General features: G+C 44.4%; 2 protein-coding genes across 3 annotated transcripts; both read right to left on the bottom strand.

Moving 5' to 3' along the window:
• Positions 1 to 9,008: 9,008 nt before the first annotated feature.
• On the bottom strand, positions 9,009 to 11,714 carry LOC121548431 (borealin-2-like). 2 transcript variants are annotated; one of them, XM_041859863.2, is made up of 10 exons: positions 11,554 to 11,714; positions 11,336 to 11,467; positions 11,212 to 11,252; positions 11,062 to 11,113; positions 10,929 to 10,987; positions 9,882 to 9,934; positions 9,644 to 9,730; positions 9,395 to 9,485; positions 9,232 to 9,318; positions 9,009 to 9,148 (listed from the first exon to the last, which is right to left on the bottom strand). In XM_041859863.2, exons 1-10 carry the CDS (start codon positions 11,672 to 11,674, stop codon positions 9,101 to 9,103), a joined length of 771 nt encoding a protein of 256 aa, XP_041715797.2. In that variant the 5' UTR covers positions 11,675 to 11,714; the 3' UTR covers positions 9,009 to 9,100. The 2 variants fall into 2 exon arrangements, with proteins under 2 accessions (XP_041715797.2, XP_041715799.2); XM_041859865.2 differs by having other exon boundaries at positions 10,983 to 10,987.
• Positions 11,715 to 13,366: 1,652 nt separating this feature from the next.
• On the bottom strand, positions 13,367 to 26,637 carry LOC121582327 (alanine aminotransferase 2-like). The gene is made up of 11 exons (XM_045213879.1): positions 26,023 to 26,637; positions 23,160 to 23,249; positions 18,907 to 19,015; positions 18,385 to 18,518; positions 17,916 to 18,159; positions 16,935 to 17,014; positions 16,669 to 16,805; positions 15,979 to 16,153; positions 15,700 to 15,855; positions 15,352 to 15,464; positions 13,367 to 14,863 (listed from the first exon to the last, which is right to left on the bottom strand). The coding sequence occupies exons 1-11, from the start codon at positions 26,341 to 26,343 to the stop codon at positions 14,752 to 14,754; spliced, it is 1,671 nt and encodes a 556-aa protein (XP_045069814.1). The 5' UTR covers positions 26,344 to 26,637; the 3' UTR covers positions 13,367 to 14,751.
• Between the last annotated feature and the right edge of the window lie 399 nt (positions 26,638 to 27,036).

Genomic DNA, 27,036 nt, shown 5'->3' with positions numbered 1-27,036 from the left:
ACCTTCGATGGCCGCTGGAGAAGTGTGCTCTTCACGGATGAATCCCGGTTTCAGCTGTACCTGGCAGATTGCAGACAGTGTATGGCGTTGTGTGGGCAGGCGGTTTGCTGATGTCAACGGTGTGAACAGAGTGCCCCATGGTGGCATTGGGGTTATGGTATGGGCAGGCATAAGCTACGGACAGTGAACACAATTGTATTTTATCGATGGCAATTTGAATGCACAGAGATACCGTGATGAGATCCTGAGGCCCATTGTCGTGCCATTCATCCGCCGCCATCACCTCATGTTGTCACGCTCTGGCTCCGGGACTTTGTATGTTGAGCCAGGGTGTGTTCGTTTCGTTGTGTTCTGTTTGGTTGGGTTGTTCTAGGTGGTTGTATTTCTTTGTTTGAATGAGTGACTCCCAATCAGAGGTAGCGAGTGTCAGCTGTTGGCTCGTTGTCTCTGATTGGGAGCCATATTTAAACTGTCTGTGTTCACCTTGTGTTTGTGGGTTTTTGTTCCGTGTTCAGTCAGTGTTACTGTGGACTTCACGATCGTGTTTTGTTTTGTACTTGTGCTTTACTATTAAAGTCATGTTCGTTTCACACGCTGCGCCTTGGTCTACTCCTTCTCGTCAAGACGATCGTGACAGAAAAACCCACCATAAAAGGACCAAGCAGCGTGTCCAGGAGCAGGCAGCCTGGACATGGGAGGCGCGCCGTAGAGAGGAGCAGCGGCGGCAAACGGGTCAAAGTCGGACAGTCGAGAGGCAACCCCAATAAATTTTTAGGGGGGGGCACAGGGCATGGACGACGTGGGTACTGGAGGCGATAAGGGAGAGGGTGAGAGTAGAGGCACGGCGAGAGGAACTGTGTAGGCAGCTGAGGGAGCGGAGGGTTATGAAGAAACCCAGTCCCGCTCCTCACACCAAGCAAGTGGTGTGCGTCACCAGTCCGGTCCGGCCTGTCCCTGCTCCACGCACCAAGCCTACGGGGTGCGTCACCAGCCCAGCCCGGCCTGTCCCTGCTCTACGCACAAAGCCTACGGTGTGCGTCGCCAGCCCAGCCCGGCCTGTCCCTGCTCCACGCACCAAGACTACGGGGTGCGTCGCCAGCCCAGCCCGGCCTGTCCCTGCTCCACGCACAAAGCCTACGGTGTGCGTCGCCAGCCCAGCCCGGCCTATCCCTGCTCCACGCACCAAGCCTACGGGGTGCGTCGCCAGCCCAGCCCGGCCTGTCCCTGCTCTACGCACCAAGCCTACGGGGTGCGTCGCCAGCCCAGCCCGGCCTGTCCCTGCTCCACGCACCAAGCCTACGGGGTGCGTCGCCAGCCCAGCCCGGCCTGTCCCTGCTCTACGCACAAAGCCTACGGTGTGCGTCGCCAGCCCAGCCCGGCCTGTCCCTGCTCCACGCACCAAGCCTACGGGGTGCGTCGCCAGCCCAGCCCGGCCTGTCCCTGCCACTCGCACCAAACCTACGGTGCGCGTCGCCAGCCCGACCCGGCCTGTTCCTGCCACTCGCACCAAGCCTGGGGTGCGAGTCGTCAGCCTGGTCCAGCTCGTTCCTGCTACTCGCACCAAGCGAAGGATGCGAGTCGTCAGCCTGGTGAGGTCCGTTCCGGCTCCACGCACCAAGCCAAGGGTGCGTATCGTCAGTCCGGTGCCTGATCAGGTCAGCTACTCCACTACGGAGTTTGAGCAATCCGCTCCGTCTATGTCCGGTCCAGATCCAGCCAGCGGGGTCAGACCGGACCGGGGGCGCTACGGGGGGATTGTGGAAGGGTGGTGGTCAAGCCCGGAGCCGGAGCCGCCTCCGAGGAGAAATGCCCACCCAGCCCTCCCCTGTTTGGGGTTTTGAGACGCGGTCGCAGTCCGCGCCTTTAGGGGGGGGTACTGTCACGCTCTGGCTCCGGGACTTTGTATGTTGAGCCAGGGTGTGTTCGTTTCGTTGTGTTCTGTTTGGTTGGGTTGTTCTAGGTGGTTGTATTTCTTTGTTTGAATGAGTGACTCCCAATCAGAGGTAGCGAGTGTCAGCTGTTGGCTCGTTGTCTCTGATTGGGAGCCATATTTAAACTGTCTGTGTTCACCTTGTGTTTGTGGGTTTTTGTTCCGTGTTCAGTCAGTGTTACTGTGGACTTCACGATCGTGTTTTGTTTTGTACTTGTGCTTTACTATTAAAGTCATGTTCGTTTCACACGCTGCGCCTTGGTCTACTCCTTCTCGTCAAGACGATCGTGACACATGTTTCATTTAGCAGATGCTCTTATCCAGAGCGACTTACAAATTGGTGCATTGACCTTATAGCCAGTGGGATAACCACTTTACCACAAAAAATTTTTTTTTTTTTTGTTATTTATTTTAGTATTGTAAAAAAAAAAAAAAAAATTCTTTTTTTTGGGGTGGGGTAAGGGGGGTAGAAGGATTACTTTATCCTATCCCAGGTATTCCTTAAAGAGGTGGGGTTTCAAGTGTCTCCAGAAGGTGGTGAGTGACTCCGCTGTCCTGGCATCGTGAGGGAGCTTGTTCCACCATTGGGGTGCCAGAGCAGCGAACAGTTTTGACTGGGCTGAGCGGGAACTGTGCTTCCGCAGAGGTAGGGGGGCCAGCAGGCCAGAGGTGGATGAACGCAATGCCCTCGTTTGGGTGTAGGGACTGATCAGAGCCTGAAGGTACGGAGGTGCCGTTCCCCTCACAGCTCCGTAGGCAAGCACCATGGTCTTGTAGCAGATGCGAGCTTCAACTGGAAGCCAGTGGAGTGTGCGGAGGAGCGGGGTGACGTGAGAGAACTTGGGAAGGTTGAACACCAGACGGGCTGCAGCATTCTGGATGAGTTGTAAGGGTTTAATGGCACAGGCAGGGAGCCCAGCCAACAGCGAGTTGCAGTAATCCAGACGGGAGATGACAAGTGCCTGGATTAGGACCTGTGCCGCTTCCTGTGTAAGGCAGGGTCGTACTCTCCGAATGTTGTAGAGCATGAACCTACAGGATCGGGTCACCGCCTTGATGTTAGCGGAGAACGACAGGGTGTTGTCACGCCAAGGCTCTTTGCACTCTGGGAGGAGGACACAACGGAGTTGTCAACCGTGATGGCGAGATCATGGAACGGGCAGTCCTTCCCCGGGAGGAAGAGCAGCTCCGTCTTGCCGAGGTTCAGCTTGAGGTGGTGATCCGTCATCCACACTGATATGTCTACCAGACATGCAGAGATGCGATTCGCCACCTGGTTATCAGAAGGGGGAAAGGAGAAGATTAGTTGTGTGTCGTCTGCGTAGCAATTATAGGAGAGGCCATGTGAGGATATGACAGAGCCAAGTGACTTGGTGTATAGCGAGAATAGGAGAGGGCCTAGAACTGAGCCCTGGGGGACACCAGTGGTGAGAGCACGTGGTGTGGAGACAGATTCTCGCCACGCCACTTGGTAGGAGCAACCTGTCAGGTAGGACGCAATCAAAGAGTGAGCCGCGCCAGAGATGCCCAACTCGGAGAGGGTGGAGAGGAGGATCTGATGGTTCACAGTATCAAAGGCAACAGACAGGTCTAGAAGGACAAGAGCAGAGGAGAGAGAGTTAGCTTTAGCAGTGCGGAGAGCCTCCGTGACACAGAGAAGAGCAGTCTCAGTTGAATGACCAGTCTTGAAACCTGACTGGTTTGGATCAAGAAGGTCATTCTGAGAGAGATAGCAAGAGAGTTGGCTAAAGACGGCACGCTCAAGAGTTTTGGAGAGAAAAGAAAGAAGGGATACTGGTCTGTAGTTGTTGACATCGGAGGGATCGAGTGTAGGTTTTTTGAGAAGGGGTGCAACTCTCGCTCTCTTGATGACGGAAGGGACATAGCCAGCGGTCAAGGATGAGTTGATGAGCGAGGTGAGGTAAGGGAGAAGGTCTCCGGAAATGGTCTGGAGAAGAGAGGAGGAGATCGGGTCAAGCGGGAAGGTTGTTGGGCGGCCGCATGTAACAAGGATCTGTACACACACAATTCCTGGAAGCTGAAAATGTCCCAGTTCTTCCATGGCCTACATACTCACCAGACACATCACCCATTGAGCATGATGGGATGCTATGGATCGACAACGTGTTCCAGTTCCCACCAATATCCACAAACTTCGCACAGCCATTGAAGAGGAGTGGGACATTGAAGGAGATGTCGTGCTGTATGAGGCAAATGTTCACACCAGATACTGACTGGTTCTACTTCATACTTTTCAGACCTTCAGTACGGTTGAAAGTATGGATTATATCCCTCGCGCTCCGCGTAGGTCGAGTAATAATAACAACAAATTCACGCCGGTGACGTGAGGCGTGGGAGGACGTGCCCGCGGTTCAAATAAAACCGTACGTCAGAACAGGCACTGTCTCATTTCTTCTCGCAAAGTTAGCTTAGCCGCTGCTCCTGTTTTTTCGGATCGCATCTTCCCAGGTCCCGGTAGGGTAAGCTAAACTCTGTGTGAGTGTGTACTGTCAGTCTGTCACCAACAGTCTGTGACCTGTGGGTCAGAGCGTAAAATGTGCCTTCAAGGCTGTGACAGCTCTCCCCTACCTATCCCTTTTATCGGAGGATACCGGGCTTCTTTGTCTTGTGCTGACTTAGCCCCCCAGCAGGTGTGTGTGTTGAACACCGTCCTCCGGTGCTAACATTGTCACGATATCCTCCACTGCTGTGCTCGTTATCGAGGCCACCGGGCACTAGTCATACTTCGACTATTTAAAACTCGGACGGGTCACTTCCCTAGGAATATTGTTAGCCAGCTAACATTATATGACGTGAGATTCGGATTGCCTCCCGTAGGCATCACTCTCCCCTGGTATTACTAGCATGGTACAAGATAGCTAGCTAGTTAGCTAGCCAGTTTACTAACTCAACCTAGCTGCCACTGTGTGTCGTCAGCTAGCTTAACAACTCCACATAGCTGCCACTGTGTGTCGTCAGCTAGTTGACCAACTCCACATAGCTGCCACTGTGTGTTGTCAGCTTGGCTTATTAAACGACGGCCATTCGTTTGTGTTTCGCATACAGTGGGAAAAAAAAGTATTTAGTCAGCCACCAATTGTGCAAGTTCTCCCACTTAAAAAGATGAGAGAGGCTGTAATTTTCATCATAGGTACACGTCAACTATGACAGACAAAATGAGAAAAGAAAATCACATTGTAGGATTTTTAATGAATTTATTTGCAAATTATGGTGGAAAATAAGTATTTGGTCACCTACAAACAAGCAAGATTTCTGACTCTCACAGACCTGTAACTTCTTCTTTAAGAGGCTCCTCTGTCCTCCACTCGTTACCTGTATTAATGGCACCTGTTTGAACTTGTTATCAGTATAAAAGACACCTGTCCACAACCTCAAACAGTCACACTCCAAACTCCACTATGGCCAAGACCAAAGAGCTGTCAAAGGACACCAGAAACAAAATTGTAGACCTGCACCAGGCTGGGAAGACTGAATCTGCAATAGGTAAGCAGCTTGGTTTGAAGAAATCAACTGTGGTAGCAATTATTAGGAAATGGAAGACATACAAGACCACTGATAATCTCCCTCGATCTGGGGCTCCACGCAAGATCTCACCCCGTGGGGTCAAAATGATCACAAGAACGGTGAGCAAAAATCCCAGAACCACACGGGGGGACCTAGTGAATGACCTGCAGAGAGCTGGGACCAAAGTAACAAAGCCTACCATCAGTAACACACTACGCCGCCAGGGACTCAAATCCTGCAGTGCCAGACGTGTACCCCTGCTTAAGCCAGTACATGTCCAGGCCCGTCTGAAGTTAGCTAGAGTGCATTTGGATGATCCAGAAGAGGATTGGGAGAATGTCATATGGTCAGATGAAACCAAAATAGAACTTTTGGTAAAAACTCAACTCGTCGTGTTTGGAGGACAAAGAATGCTGAGTTGCATCCAAAGAACACCATACCTACTGTGAAGCATGGGGGTGGAAACATCATGCTTTGGGGCTGTTGTTCTGCAAAGGGACCAGGACGACTGATCCGTGTAAAGGAAAGAATGAATGGGGCCATGTATCGTGAGATTTTGAGTGAAAACCTCCTTCCATCAGCAAGGGCATTGAAGATGAAACGTGGCTGGGTCTTTCAGCATGACAATGATCCCAAACACACCGCCCGGGCAACGAAGGAGTGGCTTCGTAAGAAGCATTTCAAGGTCCTGGAGTGGCCTAGCCAGTCTCCAGATCTCAACCCCATAGAAAATCTTTGGAGGGAGTTGAAAGTCCATGTTGCCCAGCGACAGCCCCAAAACATCACTGCTCTAGAGAAGATCTGCATGGAGGAATGGGCCAAAATACCAGCAACAGTGTGTGAAAACCTTGTGAAGACTTACAGAAAACTTTTGACCTGTGTCATTGCCAACAAAGGGTATATAACAAAGTATTGAGAAACTTTTGTTATTGACCAAATACTTATTTTCCACCATAATTTGCAAATAAATTCATTAAAAATCCTACAATGTGATTTTCTGGATTTTTTTCTTCTCAATTTGTCTGTCATAGTTGACGTGTACCTATGATGAAAATTACAGGCCTCTCTCATCTTTTTAAGTGGGAGAACTTGCACAATTGGTGGCTGACTAAATACTTTTTTCCCCCACTGTAAATATGCCTATGTTTAAACATGCTACCTCTCCTGCTCCAGCCCTGTGTCAGGCTGTGGTCATAGCTAAGCTCATCCGATATTTTTTTTGCTGGTGCTGTACAGCTCCCGCCAGGTTATTGTAGCACTCTACCTTTACTGTGTATTGTGGTAGCTGTTGTATACAGTCTTCGGTTGCTATTATATTAGTTAATTTGATGAATCGGTGTATTGCATAATAAATATTTTATAATTTATTTTCTTCACATTCTGAGCTGAGAGAACAACGGGCCTGGTTTCACAGATAATTTACGAGCGTCCGGCGTTGTTCGCAAGGACCCACCCAGGGCCACCAAAAGAGGGAAAGCCCACGAAACCAATGGCTCCCCCCCCAGTAAGAAAGTCAAAAAGGAAGAACCTCAGGCAATCTCAACGCTGTGCGTTACAGGGAAGACATCCTCCTCCCTCATGTGGTACCCTTCCTGCAGGCTCATCCTGACATGACCCTCCAGCATGGCAATGCCACCAGCCATACTGCTCGTTCTGTGTGTGATTTCCTGCAAGACAGAAATGTCAGTGTTCTGCCATGGCCAGCGAAGAGCCCGGATCTCAATCCCATTGAGCACGTCTGGGACCTGTTGGATCGGAGGGTGAGGGCTAGGGCCATTCCCCCCCAGAACTGTCCGGGAACATGCAGGTGCCTTGGTGGAAGAGTGGGGTAACATCTCACAGCAAGAACTGGCAAATCTGGTGCAGTCCATGAGGAGGAGATGCACTGCAGTACTTAATGCAGCTGGTGGCCACACCAGATACTGACTGTTACTTTTGTTCAGGGACACATTATTCAATTTATGTTAGTCACATGTCTGTGGAACTTGTTCAGTTTGTCTCAGTTGTTGAATCTTATGTTCATACAAATATTTACACGTTAAGTTTGCTGAAAATAAACACAGTTGACAGTGAGAGGATGTTTTTTTTTTGCTGAGTTTATATGCGAAAACAAACCATATGGGGGATTGGAAGTGATGCAGATAATTACATTGATGGACGTTACAATCTATCTGCAATATTAAAGCTGATCTAACCCCTAACAAAAAAAAATGGTTCTACGAATACCTGGAAGACCATCAGTACTTTCCTGTCACTCGGAATCTTTTGGGCGAGAAGATTCTCTGAGACAGTGCGTGGTCTGACATAAGACCGTACATGAACCGTGTGGGCACGTCCTCCCACGTCACGTCACGTCACCTTTATTACTCATCCCTCGCGCTCCGGAGAGGTCATAATCCATACTTTCAACCATACGGATGGTTTACAACAGGGTTCTTCAATTCCGGTCGTGGAGGGCCGAAACGCTTCTGTTTTTTATTTCTACCTGGTAGTTAATTGCACTCACCTGGTGTCCCAGGTCTGAATTAGCCCCTGATTAGAAGGAGAGGATGAAAAACAGAGGTGTTTCGGCCCTCCAGGACCGGAATTGAAGAACCCTGGTTTACAAGGTATTCGTAGAACCATAGTTACATTTGTAACTTCTATTTCCTGAGCTACGCCCCTATACATAAATGTTTCTTGAAGGTATCTGACCAACATATATTCCCAGTCATGTGAAATCCATAGATTAGGGTTTATTGAATTTATTTCAATTGACAGGTTTCCTTTATGTGAACTTAGTAAAATCTTTAATTGTTGCATGTTTATTTTTGTTCAGTGTATACATGAGTTGTATATAGGCCCTCTGTAGCTCAGTTGGTAGAGCATGGCGTTTACAACGACAGATGTTTTCAAAAAGTGAGAAATTCAGGCACAATAAGTTGAGTACTGCTTAAATAAACCCGACTTGGGATGGTACATGTGCAGGAGCGCCACAATACCTTAGAGTTAATATTCTATAAGAGGAACAGGAGCGCAAACTGTAGAACATTTTAGTTGCTGGTACTCAGCCCTGGTGAGCTCTTGCCCAAGTCAAGCACTGTTAGCAAGACGGTCTCCTGAGTGGCGCAGTGGTTTAAGGCACTGCAATGCAGTGCTAGAGATCCTGGTTCAAATCCAGGCTCTGTCGAAGCCGGCCGCGACTGGGAGACCCATGGGGCGGCGCACAATTGGCCCAGCATCGTCCAGGGTATGGGAAGGAATGGCCGGCAGGGATGTAGCTCAGTTGGTAGAGCATGGCGTTTGCAACGCCAGGGTTGTGGGTTAGATTCCCACGGGGGGCCAGTATGAAAAAAATATATTTTAAAAAATGTATGCACTCACTAACTGTAAGTTGCTCTGGATAAGAGCGTCTGCTAAATGACTAAAATGTAAATTGAAGACCATTATATTATTATTTGTTCATATAGCCAACTATCAAGTCTTACTATCATTGATACAAAACATTCAATAGGATGCTCACAACAACCAACTTCATGTGGCTAAATAGCGCTCACCAGCCAGTAAACATGAATATACAAATACAATTTATTGAATCACAACTTTTAATTTGAACGTAAAACATGCATAGGTGGCATTAGTGGATCAACGTTAGATGTCTTGGTATCATTGCTGATTCGCTTTGACTTTGTTGAAAAGGTAGTCCATCAGTTTCTAAATGAGAAAGATTAGTCAATTAATTGTAGGGGATATATTGTCCATTTTAAATGAGAAATTCACAACAGATTACATTTTACCATCAACTTCTGCATCTGGAGAACAGCCATGTCATCCAGTAACCCAATGTCGACATCTTCAACAGTATCATCCGAGAGGCACAATGTCTTTGGAGAAAATATATGACTAGTTTAGACTGCTTGAAATAACTTAAACCCCAACAACCTCAATATGAAAAGTTACCTCTCCATGGGCTGTAGAGATTGTTACATGTGGAGACAATCCAGACAGGGAGCAATACAGGTGGTCATCACTGGCTGACCGCAAAACAGATCTAGAAACAGAATTTAGGACAGAATTAATTTGATAAACTCTGATATCCCTTAAAAGATTGCAGTTTTGAAACTGCAGTCGACTCAACTGGTATTTTGGACCCAGTAATTGCAGAACTGCAGTTACACTGCACTGGGATTGTGATAAGTGAAGACAAACCTGTGTTTCGTTCCAGTCAGTGGCGACTGATCACTGATTTTGGCAAGACGAGTTTTGGTTCTTTTTGTATTTGTGGATGTGGCACACCTGCAAGAACAAATGAGCAGAAACAACCAGAAGAGGGCGTTTCAGCTAACACTACTGAATTAGTTCAATCAGGTGTTTGAGTGGTGTACTGGAATAAAATGAGTAGCACCCGGTTGCTCACCAGGACTGATGAATATATAGGGAGAGTTACCGTAGGCTTCCAGTGCTTGAGCTATTGGCAAGTGATCTGGCTTTCTTGGAACCCTTTAGAAAAAGAAAAATACAATTTAGTACATTTTCTATGTGGAAATGCCCAGTCTGTTCCCAATCACACATTGGTCTAATGCCATGCAAATAAAGTGGGAGCTAAACTATACCTACCGCTGCCTAAACATCAGCCCTTTATGGTTGTGGGGTCTGCTCACCAACCAAGAATTCACAGAATGGGACAAACACCAAATTGAGACTGCATGCAGAATTCTGCATAAACATGGGTGTAGAACGTAAAACACCAAATAATGCATGCAGAGCAGAATTAGGCCGATACCCGCTAATTATCAAAATACAGAAAAGAGCCGTTAAATTCTACAACTACCTTAAAGGAAGCGATTCACAGAGACCAGAGCCCCAGGACAGCTACACAATTAGACCCAACCAAATCGTGAGAAAACAAAATGATAATTACTTAACACATTGGAATGACTTTACCAAAAAAACACAGCAAACTGGACTGCTATTTGGACCTAAACAGAGAGTAGTGGCAGAATACCTGACCACTGACAACCAAAATTAAGGAAAGCTTTGACTATGTGTAGACTCAGTGAACATAGTCTTGCTATTGAGATGCAGCCATAGCCGGTCTTCTCTTGAGAGCCAGGTCTGCCTGTGCACACTGCCCACAGAACGAGGTGGAAACTGACCTGCACTTCCTAACCTGCCAAATGTATTACCAGAGAGACATTTCCCTCAGATTACAGACCTACAAAGAACTCGAAAACAAATCAAATTTGGATAAACTCCCATATATTAGGCGAAATACCAGTGTGTCATCACAGCAGCAAGATTTGGGACCTGTTGCCACAAGAAAAGGGCAACTAGTGAAGAACAAACAATTGTAAATACAACCTCTGTTTATTTTCCCTTTTGTACTTTATCCATTTGCACATCTTTATAACACTGTTTATTATCTATTTCACGTGCTTTGGCAATGTAAACATACGTTTCCCATGCCAATAAAGCTCTTTGAATTGCAAGCTACCTTTGATGGTTCTGTTGTAGTCTTCCGTTTATGAGCCGATGCACCTTCACTTACTTTGACTACAGAAGTAAAAAATGTATCGTTAATGACAAGTTTATATGCATTTAAATTAATTGAGGAAATAAACCATTACCTTTTTTACTGAGCTTCCTAGTGAGAGGCTGGTGAATCTCGGGTGACTCGGTCTGTAAAATATGTTGGACGTTGACATTTCTACAGTAAGCCACAAGGAGGCAGTACTAAGCCATTTATAGCCAGTCGGATAATCGATGTTCCATCCTACCTTTATGGCGATTGTGACTTCACCTGCCGAAATGTCATCCTCTAGGAAAGTAAGGGTGGAAACAACCTAAATAAAAACATACATGTATTCCAAAAAATAATTAAAATACAATTGAAAATCGCACCATTTATTAAATCTATTATCAGGGTTTTTTGAAGCGCAGGTGGCATTTTCATCAATTCCACTTTGAAAACCCGATCTACTGTTGCAAGAGTCTGCTCCAATTTTGCCTCCATCTCGTTTATACGGTCCTGTGCTGTAAAGGGAGAACATAGTGAATTCAGTTCATTTGAAGAACATGGAAAACGGACGGTAGGGTTAGGCCTTCTTCAAATTAAAAACCTTCTTTCTCGAACTGTTGAATAAAAAGCGCCTTTTGCTTTTGGCGCATCTCCTTGCTAATTTGACCATCTGTGTGTCCTTCTGCCTGATTGCTGATTTTTCTTATCCTTCTTGGTGCCATGGTTTCATCAGTGTGCCTTTTCCCCCTGCCTCCACATCACCTGAACGCTGATTTATAACCTTCAGGACACCAGGTGTTCCTGACCAGTCAATTGACCTTAAATTGACCCTAGAATCCACCTGAGGCCACTAATAACTCAACTCACTAACCATTAGTGCTGGGCTAGGACAAAACTGTGTCCTGTGGGTCAATCTAATATTAATTTAAAAGATGGCCAAGTTTAAGATCTATCAACAGTTCAGTACTGGAAAGCTGATGTTTTCTTTGTTGGAAGTGTGACATGCAGTTATTCAATGACTGGTGGAGAGTGAATTGTCCTCCTGTATTAGAGGGTAAACTGTTTATTGTTGAACTGTGTCATTGTAGTTTCTGATGTTTGGGCAAATGGCTAAACATTAGATTCAGTAGTTTCTCCAAGTACAATCATTAAATTCAATTCACATTGCATGAAACCATTTATGCATTTACACAGGCAGCCCAATTCTGATATTTTTGTCCACTAATTGGTCTTTTGACCAATCACATCAGATCTTTTTCAGAGCTGATCTGAACGGTCAAAATACAAATTAATGAAGAATATCAGTATTGGGCTGCCTGTGTAAATGCAGCCTTCATTTCAGACAAAAAAATATTTTGAATCTTCTCTCAAAATGGATCTCAAAAGTATTTATTGTACAAAACAGAAATAATAACAAAAGAAGAAATGCAAATCTGGAATTATTTTAAATATCGCATATCCAAAACGTAAACAAGACAAGCAAACACTGGGGTTAACAGTCTTATTTCAGTTAGAAACTACGTTGATATGTATAAGCATATCGATGTTGAACCCAAAACCTTTTCCAGTTAACTTTCAGCTCATGAAGAAAGAACAATGAATACAAACCAGGCAAACAAATGAAAACAAACATTTAGCAGAATATGTGCATTTTAAAAACATTTCATTGTATTGATAAAAAAAATATTAATTTGCTGACATTCTCAAAAGTCACTCAATGTAAATTACAGCTTGTCGCCATTGAAGGCACCTCATTGCAGTCAAATGGTTAAAAACAATTCATGTTTTGAGGTCAGTCAAGAGTTTCATACATTGAATGGCTGCCGAGGTTAGGTTAATGCTTGAACACTTCATTCAGCATTAAACTGCATACAAAAATAGAGATGAGATGATATCAGAGAATAAAAGTTCATCAGCTGGCTGAAATTGGTTTAACTGAAGCTTTTAGACTGCCTTGTGTGGGTCACTACGCTCATCTCCAACTTAAAAATGAAATTGTAAACTGTTTCACTTTACAATAACATCTCCTGCGGCTCGCAGTGTGCAGAAAGATAGATACTGGCAGAAGCATCCCAAAAACATTTAACAAACAAAAACCCAAAAGTGTATTCAACCCACCATCTCTATTACATTCACATTTTTAGTCATTTAGCAGACGCTCTTATCCAGAGCGACTTACAGTTAGTGAGTGCATACATTATTTATGTTATTTTTCATACTGGCCCCCCGTGGGAATCGAACCCACAACCCTGGCGTTGCAAACGCCATGCTCTACCAACTGAGCTACATCCCTGCCGGCCATTCCCTCCCCTACCCTGGATGACGCTGGGCCTATTGTGCGCCGCCCCATGGGTCTCCCGGTCGCGGCCGGCTACGACAGAGCCTGGATTCGGACCAGGATCTCTAGTGGCACAGCTAGCACTGCGATGCAGTGCCTTAGACCACTGCGCCACTCGGGAGATCATCTGAGATTAGTTGTGATACAAATGTGAATGATAGACTTAAAGCCACCGTCAGTAAAAAGCGTAAACAATCTATGCAATAAATAGCCTAATAAGGGGACATGCCGATATACAGAATTACCAGAACCTACAATTCCCTTGGTTTGACCTTTAAACTCATTTAAGAGTAGCACACAAACAATTGCATTTCTTTCCATAACAACCACATAATGGCCGGCACTAAGCACCTGTAACTAAGCACCCGAGAGTACAGACATTCACCCCCCAAAAACCCCTCTCCAAGTGCATCTGTCATGCTAGATAGGTACTGTATGGGTAAACCTGTGCCCAACAGGGAGCTATGCAGGCTCAAAGCTTTATGACTTGGACTGATAGGATGTTATGTTATAAATGGTTAGGAGAATCCCTCCCTGCTGTTTTTCGGATCAGAAAGAGCTGATGTAGCAGTACTCATTGCCCGGAGTCCATGACCTACATAAACAACCTCTGTTTTCCAGTTCCATTTGGCACATGGAAAGGTACAGCTGGTTCCAAGATAATATTAGCACTTACAGTGCCCCATTGTCTAGATCTCTAACACTAAATGCCTCTAAGGAGACACAAAAGCCTCAAGACAGATAGAAAATACAACACAGAGTAAATAACTTCCCGGGCACAAAAACAACTAAATGTATATATTTTTTAAAACCAGAACATTGTGTCCCATTCCCCAGTGCATCCTCTATAATGGAGAACCTTCGCATACATCACAATTTACATTGCTTTAGTGTTAAAGGGGCAATCAGCAGTAGTTGCAATAAAACGTTCTCCCTGCCCGTTCCAATAAAAATCTGAGGGATGGGACTGGAGAATTGTAACCAAATTCATAGCCAGAGCTATGGATGCAAGGACTGATCATCCATGATATCAACATTACACAGTTTTAACCGTGTTAAGGCTATATTGTTTACATTTACAAAGCTTATATATTTTGGGTTCTGATGGGGTACGACAGCTTATGAGGCATTTATCAGATGTATTCTTCAAGAATCAATGGGTACATCGATTTACAATTTAATTAAGTCCTAATATGTATGTATGTAGCAACTGCAGATTCCCCACACCTTTACCTCTTGTCTGACAAAGGCACAATGTCTCTTAAACACAAGTACTGTTCCTAAAATCAGATTAAAACTTCAAGCAATCATAGGTTACACTAGCAGAGGAAAAAAGGGGTTACTTTTTTCTTTACGTTAGCGTTAGTCGATACCTCTGTAAATGCTGTTTTTTTTATGCTGTGTTAAACATTCTCAAACGAGGACTATCTGAACTGTTCTAGAGCGTCATCCTCTGTGCTCTCATCTCTTTGGTTCCTCCAATGACGCGTACTCCTTCAGAAACTTGATATGGAAATCTCTGAGCTTCTCCAGGAGCACCTTCAGCTTCTCTGTCGTGGGCAGAATGGTCATTCTAGGGGGAAATCATATGCAAAACAATTTAGCGGGTAATCTCGGTTACCCAGAAGTAAAATTCTCCCAAACGTTGTTACACGTGAAGCGGGCAAGAGACAAACAGGAAGGAAGAGATCAATGCAGAGTAAACACAGCATCTGTAAGATATAAACATAGAGCTGGAATGAAAGTAGGCCAGCTAGTCAGTTAGCTCCTTTCAGGCTAGTGTAATATTTGCAATTTCCATCTCAGTTAAATCTTTTTAGTTTACTTATGCAAGCGAGATGTCAGTGCCTGACCAATTTGAGCCTGGTAGACGTGGCACTGTAATGGTTATGTTACAATGCTTCAATGTAGGTCACTAGCTACTGTTACAATCTGATCCAGCTGGTGAATCAGGACAAACAAAACACTGTCACAGACAATCTTTCTGAAAGGCTTCTCTAAATTCTTCCGTCTTTGTAAATGTATGATGGTCAGCAATGTTTCCATGAGTTGAGCAGTTACCTGAAGTGATAGGTCCCTTCCCTCTGGCCGAAGCCACTGCCTGGAACGAGGCAGATGCCAGTCTCCTCAAGCAGCCTCAGACAGTACATCATGTCAGCAGACATTCCCAGGGACTGCAGAAGAGAGACACAGTTACAAACCTGTTTTTCTAGTTTTTGGGTGTGGAGGTATATAATTATATGCCGATGCCAATTTGTGGTCAGCTGCACAGTACCTACACCATGCAAGTTTTATGCATGAGTTGAGTTCTCCGAGTTGAGAAGTGACAAATTCACTAATGGACAAATGGGTGTAGAAAGGAATCCCATTTTAGCAGTAGGTTTATAGATGGCTGTTAGGTGAACAGACCTTGGCCTCCTCCACAGCTCGTAGGGGGATGAAGATGCGGGGGAAGGCGTACATGGCTCCCTGCACAGGGTTACATTTGATCCCAGGGACCGTGTTGAGGATCTGCTCAGTCATCTGGGCCTTCTCAGCCAGAGCTCCAAGCACAGCACTCTTCTCCTGAAAGACAACACGATACACAGAGGTCAGACATGTGTCTTGGATGACAATCAAAACTGAACACTAACAAATGAACCCTAGAGCATTGACCCCCCCCCCCTCTCTGAACATTGAGTGACAGACCTTGTGGAACTGGAGATAGGAGGGTTCGTGTGGCAGAGGAGGGTTGACGATGACATCCATGGCAGCCTGTCCAGAGACAGGGGGACACAGCCTCACAGACAGCAGCTTCACCAGCTGTGCCTTGACCTCCAGGTCGAGGTTGAGAACCTCCATATAGCCCCCTCTAAACCCACACCTGCAGGGGAAGAGGACAGAGGAGAGGGGAGCGTTAGTGTTGGGTACACAGTCACACACAATAGAACCAAACTGGAGTTTATCCTAGATCAAATCAACCATGGCAAGGACAATCTGATGAGCCAGTCAGTCTGCATTCCAAGAGCATCGTTTTTTTTGGCCTGGTAGCCTGTGTTGTGATTTAGCCATCTCGTCTGACGTTTAAACAAGCATGACAATGCAAATCAGAGGAGTTGGCTAAATCACAGCACGGATCTGTCTCCCAGGGCAACATGGCGTACTAACGCAAAAGGCAAACATTATACAGAGTGCTCTTGTAGATCAAATACATAAGACAAAGACTATAAGAGATGGACAGCTTGTTATGTACACATAGGAACGTGTAATGTAAGTCATTGACTACTTATGGCGGTCAGACAGAGAATTCAGAGTGAGCACAGACAGCGTGTGGTGTTTTAAGGGTACTTTGGGGAAATAGTGACCCCGTGCAAGGGGCACGTGGATATGAATACTCACTCTCCTGAGTAGCCTTTGGAGGTGGAGTGAAATGAGGCCAGCTCGACAGTGTTGAAGTACTCTGGGCCCATCTCATAGAGCACCTTCTTAAAGGAGTGGAACTGACAGTCTGGGGAGTACACGTTGTCCTGATACACCTGGACACACACATAGGAGGATTATATCAATGGAGAATTGATACTTCTCATAGGACTGGAAAAGTCGAGAAATAGTCGGTGTCGATTCAGATCAATACACTACAGTAGTTGGAAACAGCAAACAATTACCTCATCGGACATAACAAACAAATTCTCCTCGTAGGCAAAGTGGAGGACTTCCTCGATGCACTTCTTACTCTGCACTTGACCTGAATATTGCCAGAGAGAAAGAAAGGAGAGAAGGGGTAGGGAGAGTGGTCACCACATGTGCTGAAATTGAGTACATGGGCAACTCTACATGGGCCTTCCATTTGTACATGGGACACCATGTCTACAAAGACAGAATGTACTGTATTATGGAGGCAGCTGGAAACCAGAGGACCACAGTATTACCTCACGGACGGTTACTAGCCTGGTGGACGCGAGGGAGAACTGTGACACAATGGTCTGGACAGGAGCCCGTTGTTATTCACACAGAAGTTGGCTTGAGTTTTGATTGTGTGGCTGTTAATGTGGGTGTTTGAGTGAGAAATAGTTGAACCAATCAGTAAAAAAAGCAGAGCCCCATTCATTATGAACACATCTTGCCTACAACATCATGGAGCCTTTCCAGACTCTGAAGTCAGGAAGACTTCAAGTTAGGTGTCAGGCAGACTATTAAATTACAGCTTTATCAAGTTAAGTTACAGCTATGTAAGAGGGAGTCAGATTCCTTGAACATAATGTCAGCTTGTGAAGACTGATCCAGTTTCCTATGCAGGCTATAAACACCCATCAGCTCCCCTACATGACAAAGCAGAGTAGAGGGGGTTCCACATATAATATCTTGCACAATGACCCTTGGCCTAGTTGCTTGTTTCAATTGGTTGTACAGTATCAACATAGCGACCTCTTAAAGTTAATCATCATGCTTATTGGCCTTATGGGACATGGGAAACATTTGCAACATATAGATTTGAGATGCTCATGCTTGGATATGTTGGATACTGGTCTTGGATTTGGTGGAAACTGGTCTTGGATGTGTGTGATATTGGCCTTTGATGTGTTGAACACTGGATAGCCACATTACATAAGGAGCCTAATCTCATTGTTCTGGCTGGTGAGACCCACCGGTAGGGTTGCCTGGATTGATGATGCAGATGACTCTGGGGTGACAGTGCTCCTTGGCAGCCTGGTAGGCTCTGTGGAGCTCGTTGATATCCAGGGCCCAGCAGTTGTCCTCGTCCAGGTAGTAGTTGATCTGAACGGCCTCCATCTCAGAGATGGCTGCAGAGTACAAGGGGTACTGAGGGATGGGGATCATCACACCACTCCTGGACCGGCCCTGGCCCGACACCAGCATTTTCAAGATGCTCTACAGTCAGATGAGAATATCGTTTCACAACAGCAACAACTAGTAGGAAAGCATCCCGAATGAAAACAATATTGATTATAAGAGAAAACAACTCACTGTCAAAAACATGAAAATCCCTAATAAATCCAACGAACTTTCAGTCACAGCTCACATTAAACAAATACCAACCAACTCCCTTTTGTTTGTAAGAGGATTATTCGAAAGGGTTGAGAACTAAAGACTTACCACGATGCCATCACTAGCTCCGGTGGTGAGGTAAATATTGTCCCAGTCGGCAGGCACACCCTTATCCCGTTGCTCTATGTAGACAGCAATGTCCTGCCGAATACAGTCCACTCCCTGGCTGGCACTATACGACCCTGGAGTTAACACACAGAATATGGTATCAACTCCGGATTTGGTTTTCATGTTCTGTTTCAGGAAATAAATTAGAGCTTAGATAACTTCAACTTGCATACACTTTCTAGCTCCACCGTACAATGCAGTTTTACATGAACTATTAGGCATATCTTGCAGCAAATGTAGGTCACAGAAAGAATTCCAATGCATATCGTTGTAACCAAAACACTGCTAGGTTCTGCATTAACTTAGCATCCTGTTCTTTGTCAGTGAGACAATTCTGAACCCATCAACAGTGCACAGGAGGCCAAATCTCCTACTTGGTCAGCATTTAAAGCTATATTATTAGGCTATATTTCAACACAGGAATGTGAGTGCAGTGCACTCAGACAGGCATACAGTACACACCCAGGCTCTGTCCCCCACAGCCCTGTAGGATGCGACGGGCACGCTGTTTGGCATCCTCCGGGAAACTAGGGCTGTTCAACAGCTCTGGGAATGAGCAGAGAGCCACCACCTGAACATACAGACAGGAGGTGTTCATGTTAACTTCACCCCCATCAAGACACACAGACACCTTCACATTTAAAATGTCAATTTATTTTACATAATATGTAAATAGCATTACATAAGCATCCCAGGTGAACCAGCAGGAGGAAAAACCTTCTTTCCTGAAGCCATCCTTCCACACAATCATGTTTGCACTTGTACATCTTGTACAGTTCTAATGGAATTTCTGATTCCTGTTTGTAGCCCTTGTTGCATGTAAGGACTAGTATGTGTGGAGGAGGAAGATACGTTGTGATCTTTCACTCTGAGAATAGGTTCTAAAGCAAATCAACAACACTCATCTGAACATTACTCATTCTATCGAGAGGACTCATGGGTTTACACAATGACAGACATAAAATAAGCAACTTAAAAATGGCCTTCCATTTTACCAATATGAAGTACATAGGCGGGTTGGTGGTTTAGCAACAAAACCGATGCATACGCAACTATGGGGCAAAACAGACAGGGTTGACTTAGATTGTTGTCAACATGTAAACTATATTTAGTCTCCAATGTTTATTGAAAACAAATTAATTTGTACAATGAGCACTTGTCTCAAATATATCGTTACAGTTGTTGGTTAGCTAGCTAGCGAATTTGTGCCATATTAGCATTGACATGAAATAAGTCAAAACACATCAAAACAAGACATCAAGAGCAAGATAAAACTAGCTGAAACGTGCCTCCTACAATTCCCAACATGGCTGCTTCCTGTCATTGTTGCTAGCTATCTGACCATTCAGAATCATAACGCACTGCTTCTGGACCCATTAATGTGCGCGCATCATTTCTGTAACGTTGTCAGCCAACCCGTCAATAGGAGGCTAGTGTAGCCTAGCCACAAGTAATTTACACAATCTGTTCTGTGTTTATTTGTTTGTAGTGAAGTTGCTAGGTGGTGGAGAGCATGTTTGCAGATGAGATTTAGGGCAGAACCTTTGACCACAGTCAAATAGGCAGCATGACATTGGCACACAGGTTCTATGGTTCCATAGCAGTAAATATTGGGGAGTGAGGCCAGGGACACAAGTCACCTTGGACAGTGACATAGCAGTGGCATTGACTGGCATCAACAAAGCTTGCTGCCTTGCAAGCTACTGAATCACATGGAAAGTTTTACGACAGAGTTCCATGGTCACACTGGTCTGCACACAATGTCATCGGCAACTGACAGATTTACTTTCAAGCCACCTGACAACGCAAGTTTATTATAGACAAAGTAAGGTGGGTGGTGCAGAGTTAGGCTTCATAGAACTACTCAAACTAGGCTATATAGACTTCACATACCGGTACTTCAACAATATTTAAAAAAAAACAGGCCTCCTGGTAAAGCTAGCCTAATAGTTCATTCAATCACTGGGGATATTATTTTAATGATAATGGAAGATCTGAAGTGGGCTGCCCTGGGTGCAACTGTAGTCCTGGGCGATATGGCCTAAAAATCATATCTCTATTTTTTTCAAACTTATGGACAATTCACGAGATATATACAATGCATTCAGAAAGTATTCAGACCCCTTGACTTTTTCCACATTGTTACGTTACATCCTTATTCTAAAATTAACGTCAGCAGTGAAGAGGTGACTCCGGGATGCTGACCTTCTAGACAGAGTTGCAAAGAAAAAGCCATATCTCAGACTGGCCAATAAAAAGAAAAGATGAAGATGGGCAGTCTGGGATATGGCTTTTTCTTTGCAACTCTGCCTAGAAGGTCAGCATCCAGGAGTCGCCTCTTCACTGTTGACGTTGAGACTGGTGTTTTGCGGGTACTATTTAATGAAGCTGCCAGTTGAGGACCTGTGAGGCGCCTGTTTCTCAAACTAGACACTCTAATGTATTTGTCCTCTTGCTCAGTTGTGCACTGGGGTCTCCCACTCCTCTTTCTATTGTGGTTGGAGACAGTTTGTGCTGTTCTGTGAAAGGAGTAGTACACAGTGTTGTATGAGATCTTCAGTTTCTTGGCAATTTCTTGCATGGAATAGCCTTCATTTCTCAGAACAAGAATAGACTGACGAGTTTTAGAAGAAAGTTCTTTGTTTCTGGCCATTTTGAACCTGTAATCGAACTCACAATTGCTGATGCTCCAGATACTCAACTAGTCTCAAGAAGGCCAGTTTTATTGGTTATTTAATCAGCACAACAGTTTTCAGCTGTGCTAACAATTGCAAAAGGGTTTTCTAATGATCAATTAGCCTTTTAAAATGATAAACTCGGATTAGCAAACACAACGTGCCATTGGAACACAGGACTGATGGTTGCTGATAATGGGCCTCTGTACGCCTATGTAGATATTCCATTAAAAATCAGCCATTTCCAGCTACAATAGCCATTTACAACATCAACAATGTCTACACTGTATTTCTGATGAATTTGATGTTATTTTAATGGACAAAAAAAATGCTTTTCTTTCGAAAACAATGACATTTCTAAGTGACCCCAAACTTTTGAATGTTAGTGTATATGTAGCAAAAAAGCTGCAAAAACAAAATAAGATATTTGTGTCCTCTGAAGAGGGGATGGAGGTGGATGGGTTAATTTTAAAAAAAATACTAACTTCTTGTAGCAGGAATTATAGAAAGTTAAACACAGGTCTCATAAACAATCTCTCAACCACAAGCCCACATGCTAGTGAGTAGCCAGCTAACCTTTATATTTCAAGTTTAGCCAAATTAGATATATTTGCTTGCTAACAAGGTAGAACAGTTGAATTGTTATGAACACACCCTTGTCTGTCTCCAACTGTTTGAACAGCATGCTAGCCTGTCCACTTTGTTCAGATGTTGAAATCAAGTGGCCTACCTTATTTCTCAGAATGAGAAGGAGTTGCCAAATCCTTATATAATTGTGTTTTATGCTTATTGCACAATTATTAAACACAGACTAGACAGCTAGTATAACAGTCTTTGGCTAAAATGCTTCTAGCGGTACATGGTCCTGCAATGTCGCGCGCGACAAATTGAGCATTAATTTTCCAGAATCAATGTTCATTGATACTCTTGTTTTAGTAGTGTCGGCTCTGCGCGCAATTTGAAGACTTGAGACATAAAAGGGGTATCGTTAGAAAGGTTAACTTCTCTATTACAGTAAAATGTCTCAATGTGTTTCGGTGTCCATTTTTCCTTTAGTTTCCTTCCTTACTTTTTTTTTTTTTTTACTCTGCTTTGTTGGGAAAGGGCTCGTAAGTAAGAATTTCACGGTAAGGTCACGGTAACCTGTTGTATTCAGCGCATGTGACAAATACAATTTTATTTGACCAATTCTGTTGGACCAAACCTCAAATGCAAATAGCGAGTTGAATCCGCTTGTCAGAGAGGAAGAAGTGATCTCTCATCTTTGTTGTTGTGAGTGGCGGGGACGACGACGACGACATAAACGCTCATAAAAAATTAAATATAACTTGATTCTTGACATATAGACATTTGGAAGATCACGCAAATACATTAATTCAAATGAATTCAATATCGCCCAAGGCGATTGTTATAACAATGTGGAGCACAAGACTGGACATAATGTAGCCCCATCTCTGGAATGTGCACTTTCACTAGAAGAGACCAACAGAACACCCCATACTGTGTGCTCTGAGTCTGTGCTCATGCCCAGTTAGCCAATCCGACACAAATTTGCTGGGTGGAATTCAACAGTAAGTAGAGTAAGAATATGCTTCATGGTTTTTTTTGTTGAGGCAATTCTTCTAGAATACCAGATAGAGGTAGATAACAAATGTTTATGCTGCTGTTAAGAGATGAATGTATTATTAAGTATTAATGAAGGTGATCCCATTTCCAACCTTTCCATGAGCCCAGGACGTTCCTCTAATGTTTCAGAGTGCAAATAGTAGCCTAAACAAAACAGTAGATGTGCAGCCTCATCAGCCAAACTGATGCCCAGCAAAGGATGACTGATTTAGTAACTCGGAATAAACAGATAGCCGTCCTGCCAGAATATTTCCTTAGCAAGAATATTTCCTTAGCAAGATCATCGAATCAACAGTCCAGTTAGAGAGGGTGATTATGGAATTAAAAGTCTATTTGACCTTATGGTGGTAGGACAGGTGATGTAAATATGACTTTGCAAGACCACACTTTTCCTGACCCATCCCTGCCCCTCACCTGACGGAGAAAGGTGATTGGCTTCTGCCCCATGGCATGTGAATCTCCAATGTTGGCTTTGATGACCTCAGTGAAGGGGTGTTTCTGACCCTGGAGGAAAAAAAGTACAATTTAGATTAATGTCGAGAGAAAATTACAATTTTTTAAATATCCCTGCACATATTAAGAACTTTACTTTAAAAAATATGAAATGCAACAATTTCAAAGATTTTGCTGCGTTACAGTTCATATAAGGAAATCAGACAATTGAAATACATTTATTTGGCCCTAATCTATGGTATTCACATGACTGGGCAGGGGCGCAGCCATGGGTGGGCATAGGCCCACCCACTTGGGAGCCAGGCAGACCCACTGGGGAGCCAGGCCCAGCCAATCAGACTGGTGGCTGGTCTCAGACGATCCCACAGGTGAAGAAGCCGGATGTGGAGATCCTGGGCTGGCATGGTTACACGTGGCATGCGGTTGTGAGGCCGGTTTGACGTACTGACAAATTCTCTAAAATGACGTTGGAGGTGGCTTATGGTAGAGAAATTAACATTAAATTATCTGGCAACAGCTCTGGTGGACAATCCTGCAGTCAGCATGCCAAATGCATGCTCCCTCAAAACTTGAGACATCTGTGGCATTGTGCTGTGACAAAACTGCACATTTCAGAATGGCCTTTTATTGTCCCCAGCAATGATCATGCTGTTTAATCAGCTTCTTGTCAGTTTGATGGATTTCATGACAACGGATAAAATACTCACTAACAGGGATGTAAACAAATTTGTGCACACAATTTGAGAGAAATAAGCTTATTGTGCAAATGGAACATTTCTGGGTTCAATATTTCAGCTCATGAAACATGGGACCAGCACTTTACATGTTGCATTTATATATTTTTGTTCAGTGTAGTACAGATCTAAGTAGGCTATTATTTCTATCAGTGTAACTGTTGAGGCAGATTTAGGCCTACAAGACAGAAGAGTATATTAGAGGAGTTGTTACAGCAAGTGATGGATCAAATAATCACTCCAGTCATGGTTGGGGTCAAAGAGCAAATACATTGCATGATTATGTATACTGGGGGTTTATCATTGATTGACACCATCCATTACATTATGTATTAGCCTAACCCAAATGCTGTAGGCCTACAATTACATTTGAATGCCCTTGTGTTGGCCCAGTATCTAAATCATATTTTTGACAAGAGTATGCAGGGGACATAAAACGACCCACCCTAGTGTGGTCTTGTATCTGTGGGTGGTACGAGGATCATGTGCTCCTACCGACCCCTAGGAAGGCACCTGTTTCAGGGATATTATTAGTTGAACTGCCATTTCCCAAGGCACACATCAATCAACTTATCCAACATGACAGAGAAGCAAGTGAGTGTAAGACTCAAGTGAAAGGATAGTGTGAGTAGATTTCGAAGACTGGCTTTCGCTCAACAGTCTGGATCACAAGGAGTCCTCCAGTTGAGCCACTGATAGAAGGGTTAGTTACCAGTATCTTTCGATGAGCTTTCACTAGCTAAGTTCATCATTGCCTGGGAACCAGATGGTGCCTTCTGGGATTTTTCAGTGTTTGATTCTGAATTGAAAAAGGGACTTGCGCAGTTGAGCTATCTTTGTTGCAGGTGCATGGTAACAATTGAATAACATGAGAGAAAATAGAAGCCATGCCCACTGCTCTTGCTAGTATCACTGTTCTTTATTAAGCTTTACATATCGGCCTCAAGGCCTTTGTCAGGACTTTTTACAACCCCCCCAAGAGTGTTAGATTCTGGAAATGGTCCTATATAAGCCGAAATGTTGAATATAATTAAATGTGTTCACTCTACTGGTTTTCTGCGTGGTTGGTCCTTTTGCGGGTAGGAATTTGAGCCAATATATCCACAGGAAAGTATTATTAGACCAACTTTTCAAAGCACTGAGTTGCGTTCAGAATTATATCACCTGAAGCAGGCGTAAAACCATGTAAACATGCGCACTGTAACGTTACATGTTTGGCAAGTATTCATGCCTTGCGTGCAAGTATTTGCATCATGTATGCATGCTTCAGGTGATAATTAGCGGAACGCACTACCAGTGCTTTGAAAAGTGTTCATAATACTTTCCTGTGGATATAGTCTCAAAGTCCTACCTGCAAAAGGACCAACCACGCCGACAACCGGTAGAGTAACTTCACATGTAATTGTATTCAACATTCCGGATTGTAGTGGACCGTTTATAATAATAATAATAATAATAAGCCATTTAGCAGACGCTTTTATCCAAAGCGACTTACAGTCATGTGTGCATAACATTTTACGTATGGGTGGTCCTGGGGATCGAACCCACTACCCTGGCGTTACAAGCGCCATGCTCTACCAATTGAGCTACAGAGGACCACGTTTCCAGAAGCAAACAAAGAAAAATCCCAGACGGTAGATTTAGAAATTCACTGTCTGGTGGTCCCCTGTCAAAACTCATCACTGCCACGTCCACGAGGAGGGACCACGAAGGTTGAGAAAATCATGAGGCAGGATTGGCTCCTTATCACACACCTACAAGGGGGTGGATTCACCCCGAATCGAGGAGGATGATGCAACATTGTATCAGCACTGAGAGAAGACGCTACACACGTCCTTCTAGAAAAACTAGCTAGCAAGCTAACGTTACGTCTCCATTTCCCATCTGTCGTTCACTATTTTAGTTGATCCTACAAAACATGAGAGCACATATCCATGACTAGTTAGCTAGCTTGCTTGCTCAGGAGGATGTGCCAACGTTACGGCTGTGTAAATAGCTAGTTGCCGGTAAATGCTGGTTAGCATGAGCCAGCAAGCTCACCAAGTAGATTTTTTCCTCGCTAGCTAGAATGATGGGCAATGTGTTTTCACCTGCTGCAAGCCTCTCTCAATGTCCCCAGCCTTCGTGACAATGGGTCCTCTCACAGCGTACTCCACCGCTTTCACCTGCGGATTGATGGTGTCCATGGTCAGAGTCTTTTCTCGCATCTTGCCATTCTCTCTCAATACCACGGTTGCCCCAGCTGTACTGAATCTCTTCAGTCCATACTCTTCAACGGGTCCTTGTGTTTTGAGTCGTATGGACTGCACTAAACATGAGGTTTCCCGAGCCTTTGTCCGCACAAGGGCTGGAGACTGGTCAAAAACACCTGCAATCAATGATCTATTTGCCAAGTGTTGAAGTCGATGCATGATCTCAGCAGGGTAGCTAGAAGAACCACAACGAGGGAAATTAATGAGCGCGGCACATAAACGCGTTAGCTAGCTCTCTTTCAGTCTTTGAGCGTTAGTTCACTGGCAAGGAAAAGCGGTGATGGATTGCTTCAAAGTTATTTTAAAACTTAATTAAAAGCGTTTGTAAATCCACGAAATCTAAAATGCATGATGTTCAAGTATGACACAACAACCATATCGACGATCGAATTCAATACACCACATCAACTACGACCATACATTTTAACCGCGTCCCTCTACAACCCTTTCACGGCAGAGGTGGATGCTGGGTATTGTCGTTGTTTTATAGAATCTCCTCCCTAACTATATGCTTAGACATACGTTTCAAAACTACAATACCCACCCCGATGGAAGACGGGTGCGAAGAACGCCGAAAGGCGGCTGATAGCTGGAGATAGCTGAAAATGAAGACGGGTAATATGAGAGGAGAGGCGATGCGAGAGGGATAACGTTTCGTTTTATTCGCTCACAAAGTGAGGAATTTTAGTATGGAGGTCAAAAAGAGAGTGTCGAATTTGGTCTACAAAAATGGAATGGCTTATTTGCTACGTGAGGCTTATTTGATGGAAAATGTGTTTCGTGATTGTTAGGAGTGTACTGATATGAGTAGGACTCTTGACATCCCGGCAAAAACAAACAATATCAGAGTTG

This window comes from Coregonus clupeaformis, unplaced genomic scaffold (genome assembly GCF_020615455.1).
Source record: "Coregonus clupeaformis isolate EN_2021a unplaced genomic scaffold, ASM2061545v1 scaf0165, whole genome shotgun sequence".
Lineage (NCBI taxonomy): Eukaryota > Metazoa > Chordata > Actinopteri > Salmoniformes > Salmonidae > Coregonus > Coregonus clupeaformis.
This window is presented reverse-complemented; position numbering and strand designations above follow the sequence as displayed.

Excerpts from the sequence above, each read along its gene's own strand:
- LOC121548431 (XM_041859863.2), bottom strand. The coding sequence starts at position 11,674 with ATGGCACCAAGAAGGATAAGAAAAATCAGCAATCAGGCAGAAGGACAC. Across the intron at positions 11,468-11,553 it reads TCAACAGTTCGAGAAAGAAG|CACAGGACCGTATAAACGAG; the intron begins GTTTTTAATTTG and ends CTCCCTTTACAG. Across the intron at positions 9,486-9,643 it reads CTGACTGGAACGAAACACAG|ATCTGTTTTGCGGTCAGCCA; the intron begins GTTTGTCTTCAC and ends TTCTGTTTCTAG.
- LOC121582327 (XM_045213879.1), bottom strand. The coding sequence starts at position 26,343 with ATGCATCGACTTCAACACTTGGCAAATAGATCATTGATTGCAGGTGTT. Across the intron at positions 18,160-18,384 it reads GAGCTAGTGATGGCATCGTG|AGCATCTTGAAAATGCTGGT; the intron begins GTAAGTCTTTAG and ends ATCTGACTGTAG. Across the intron at positions 15,856-15,978 it reads CCTATCTCCAGTTCCACAAG|GAGAAGAGTGCTGTGCTTGG; the intron begins GTCTGTCACTCA and ends GTTGTCTTTCAG.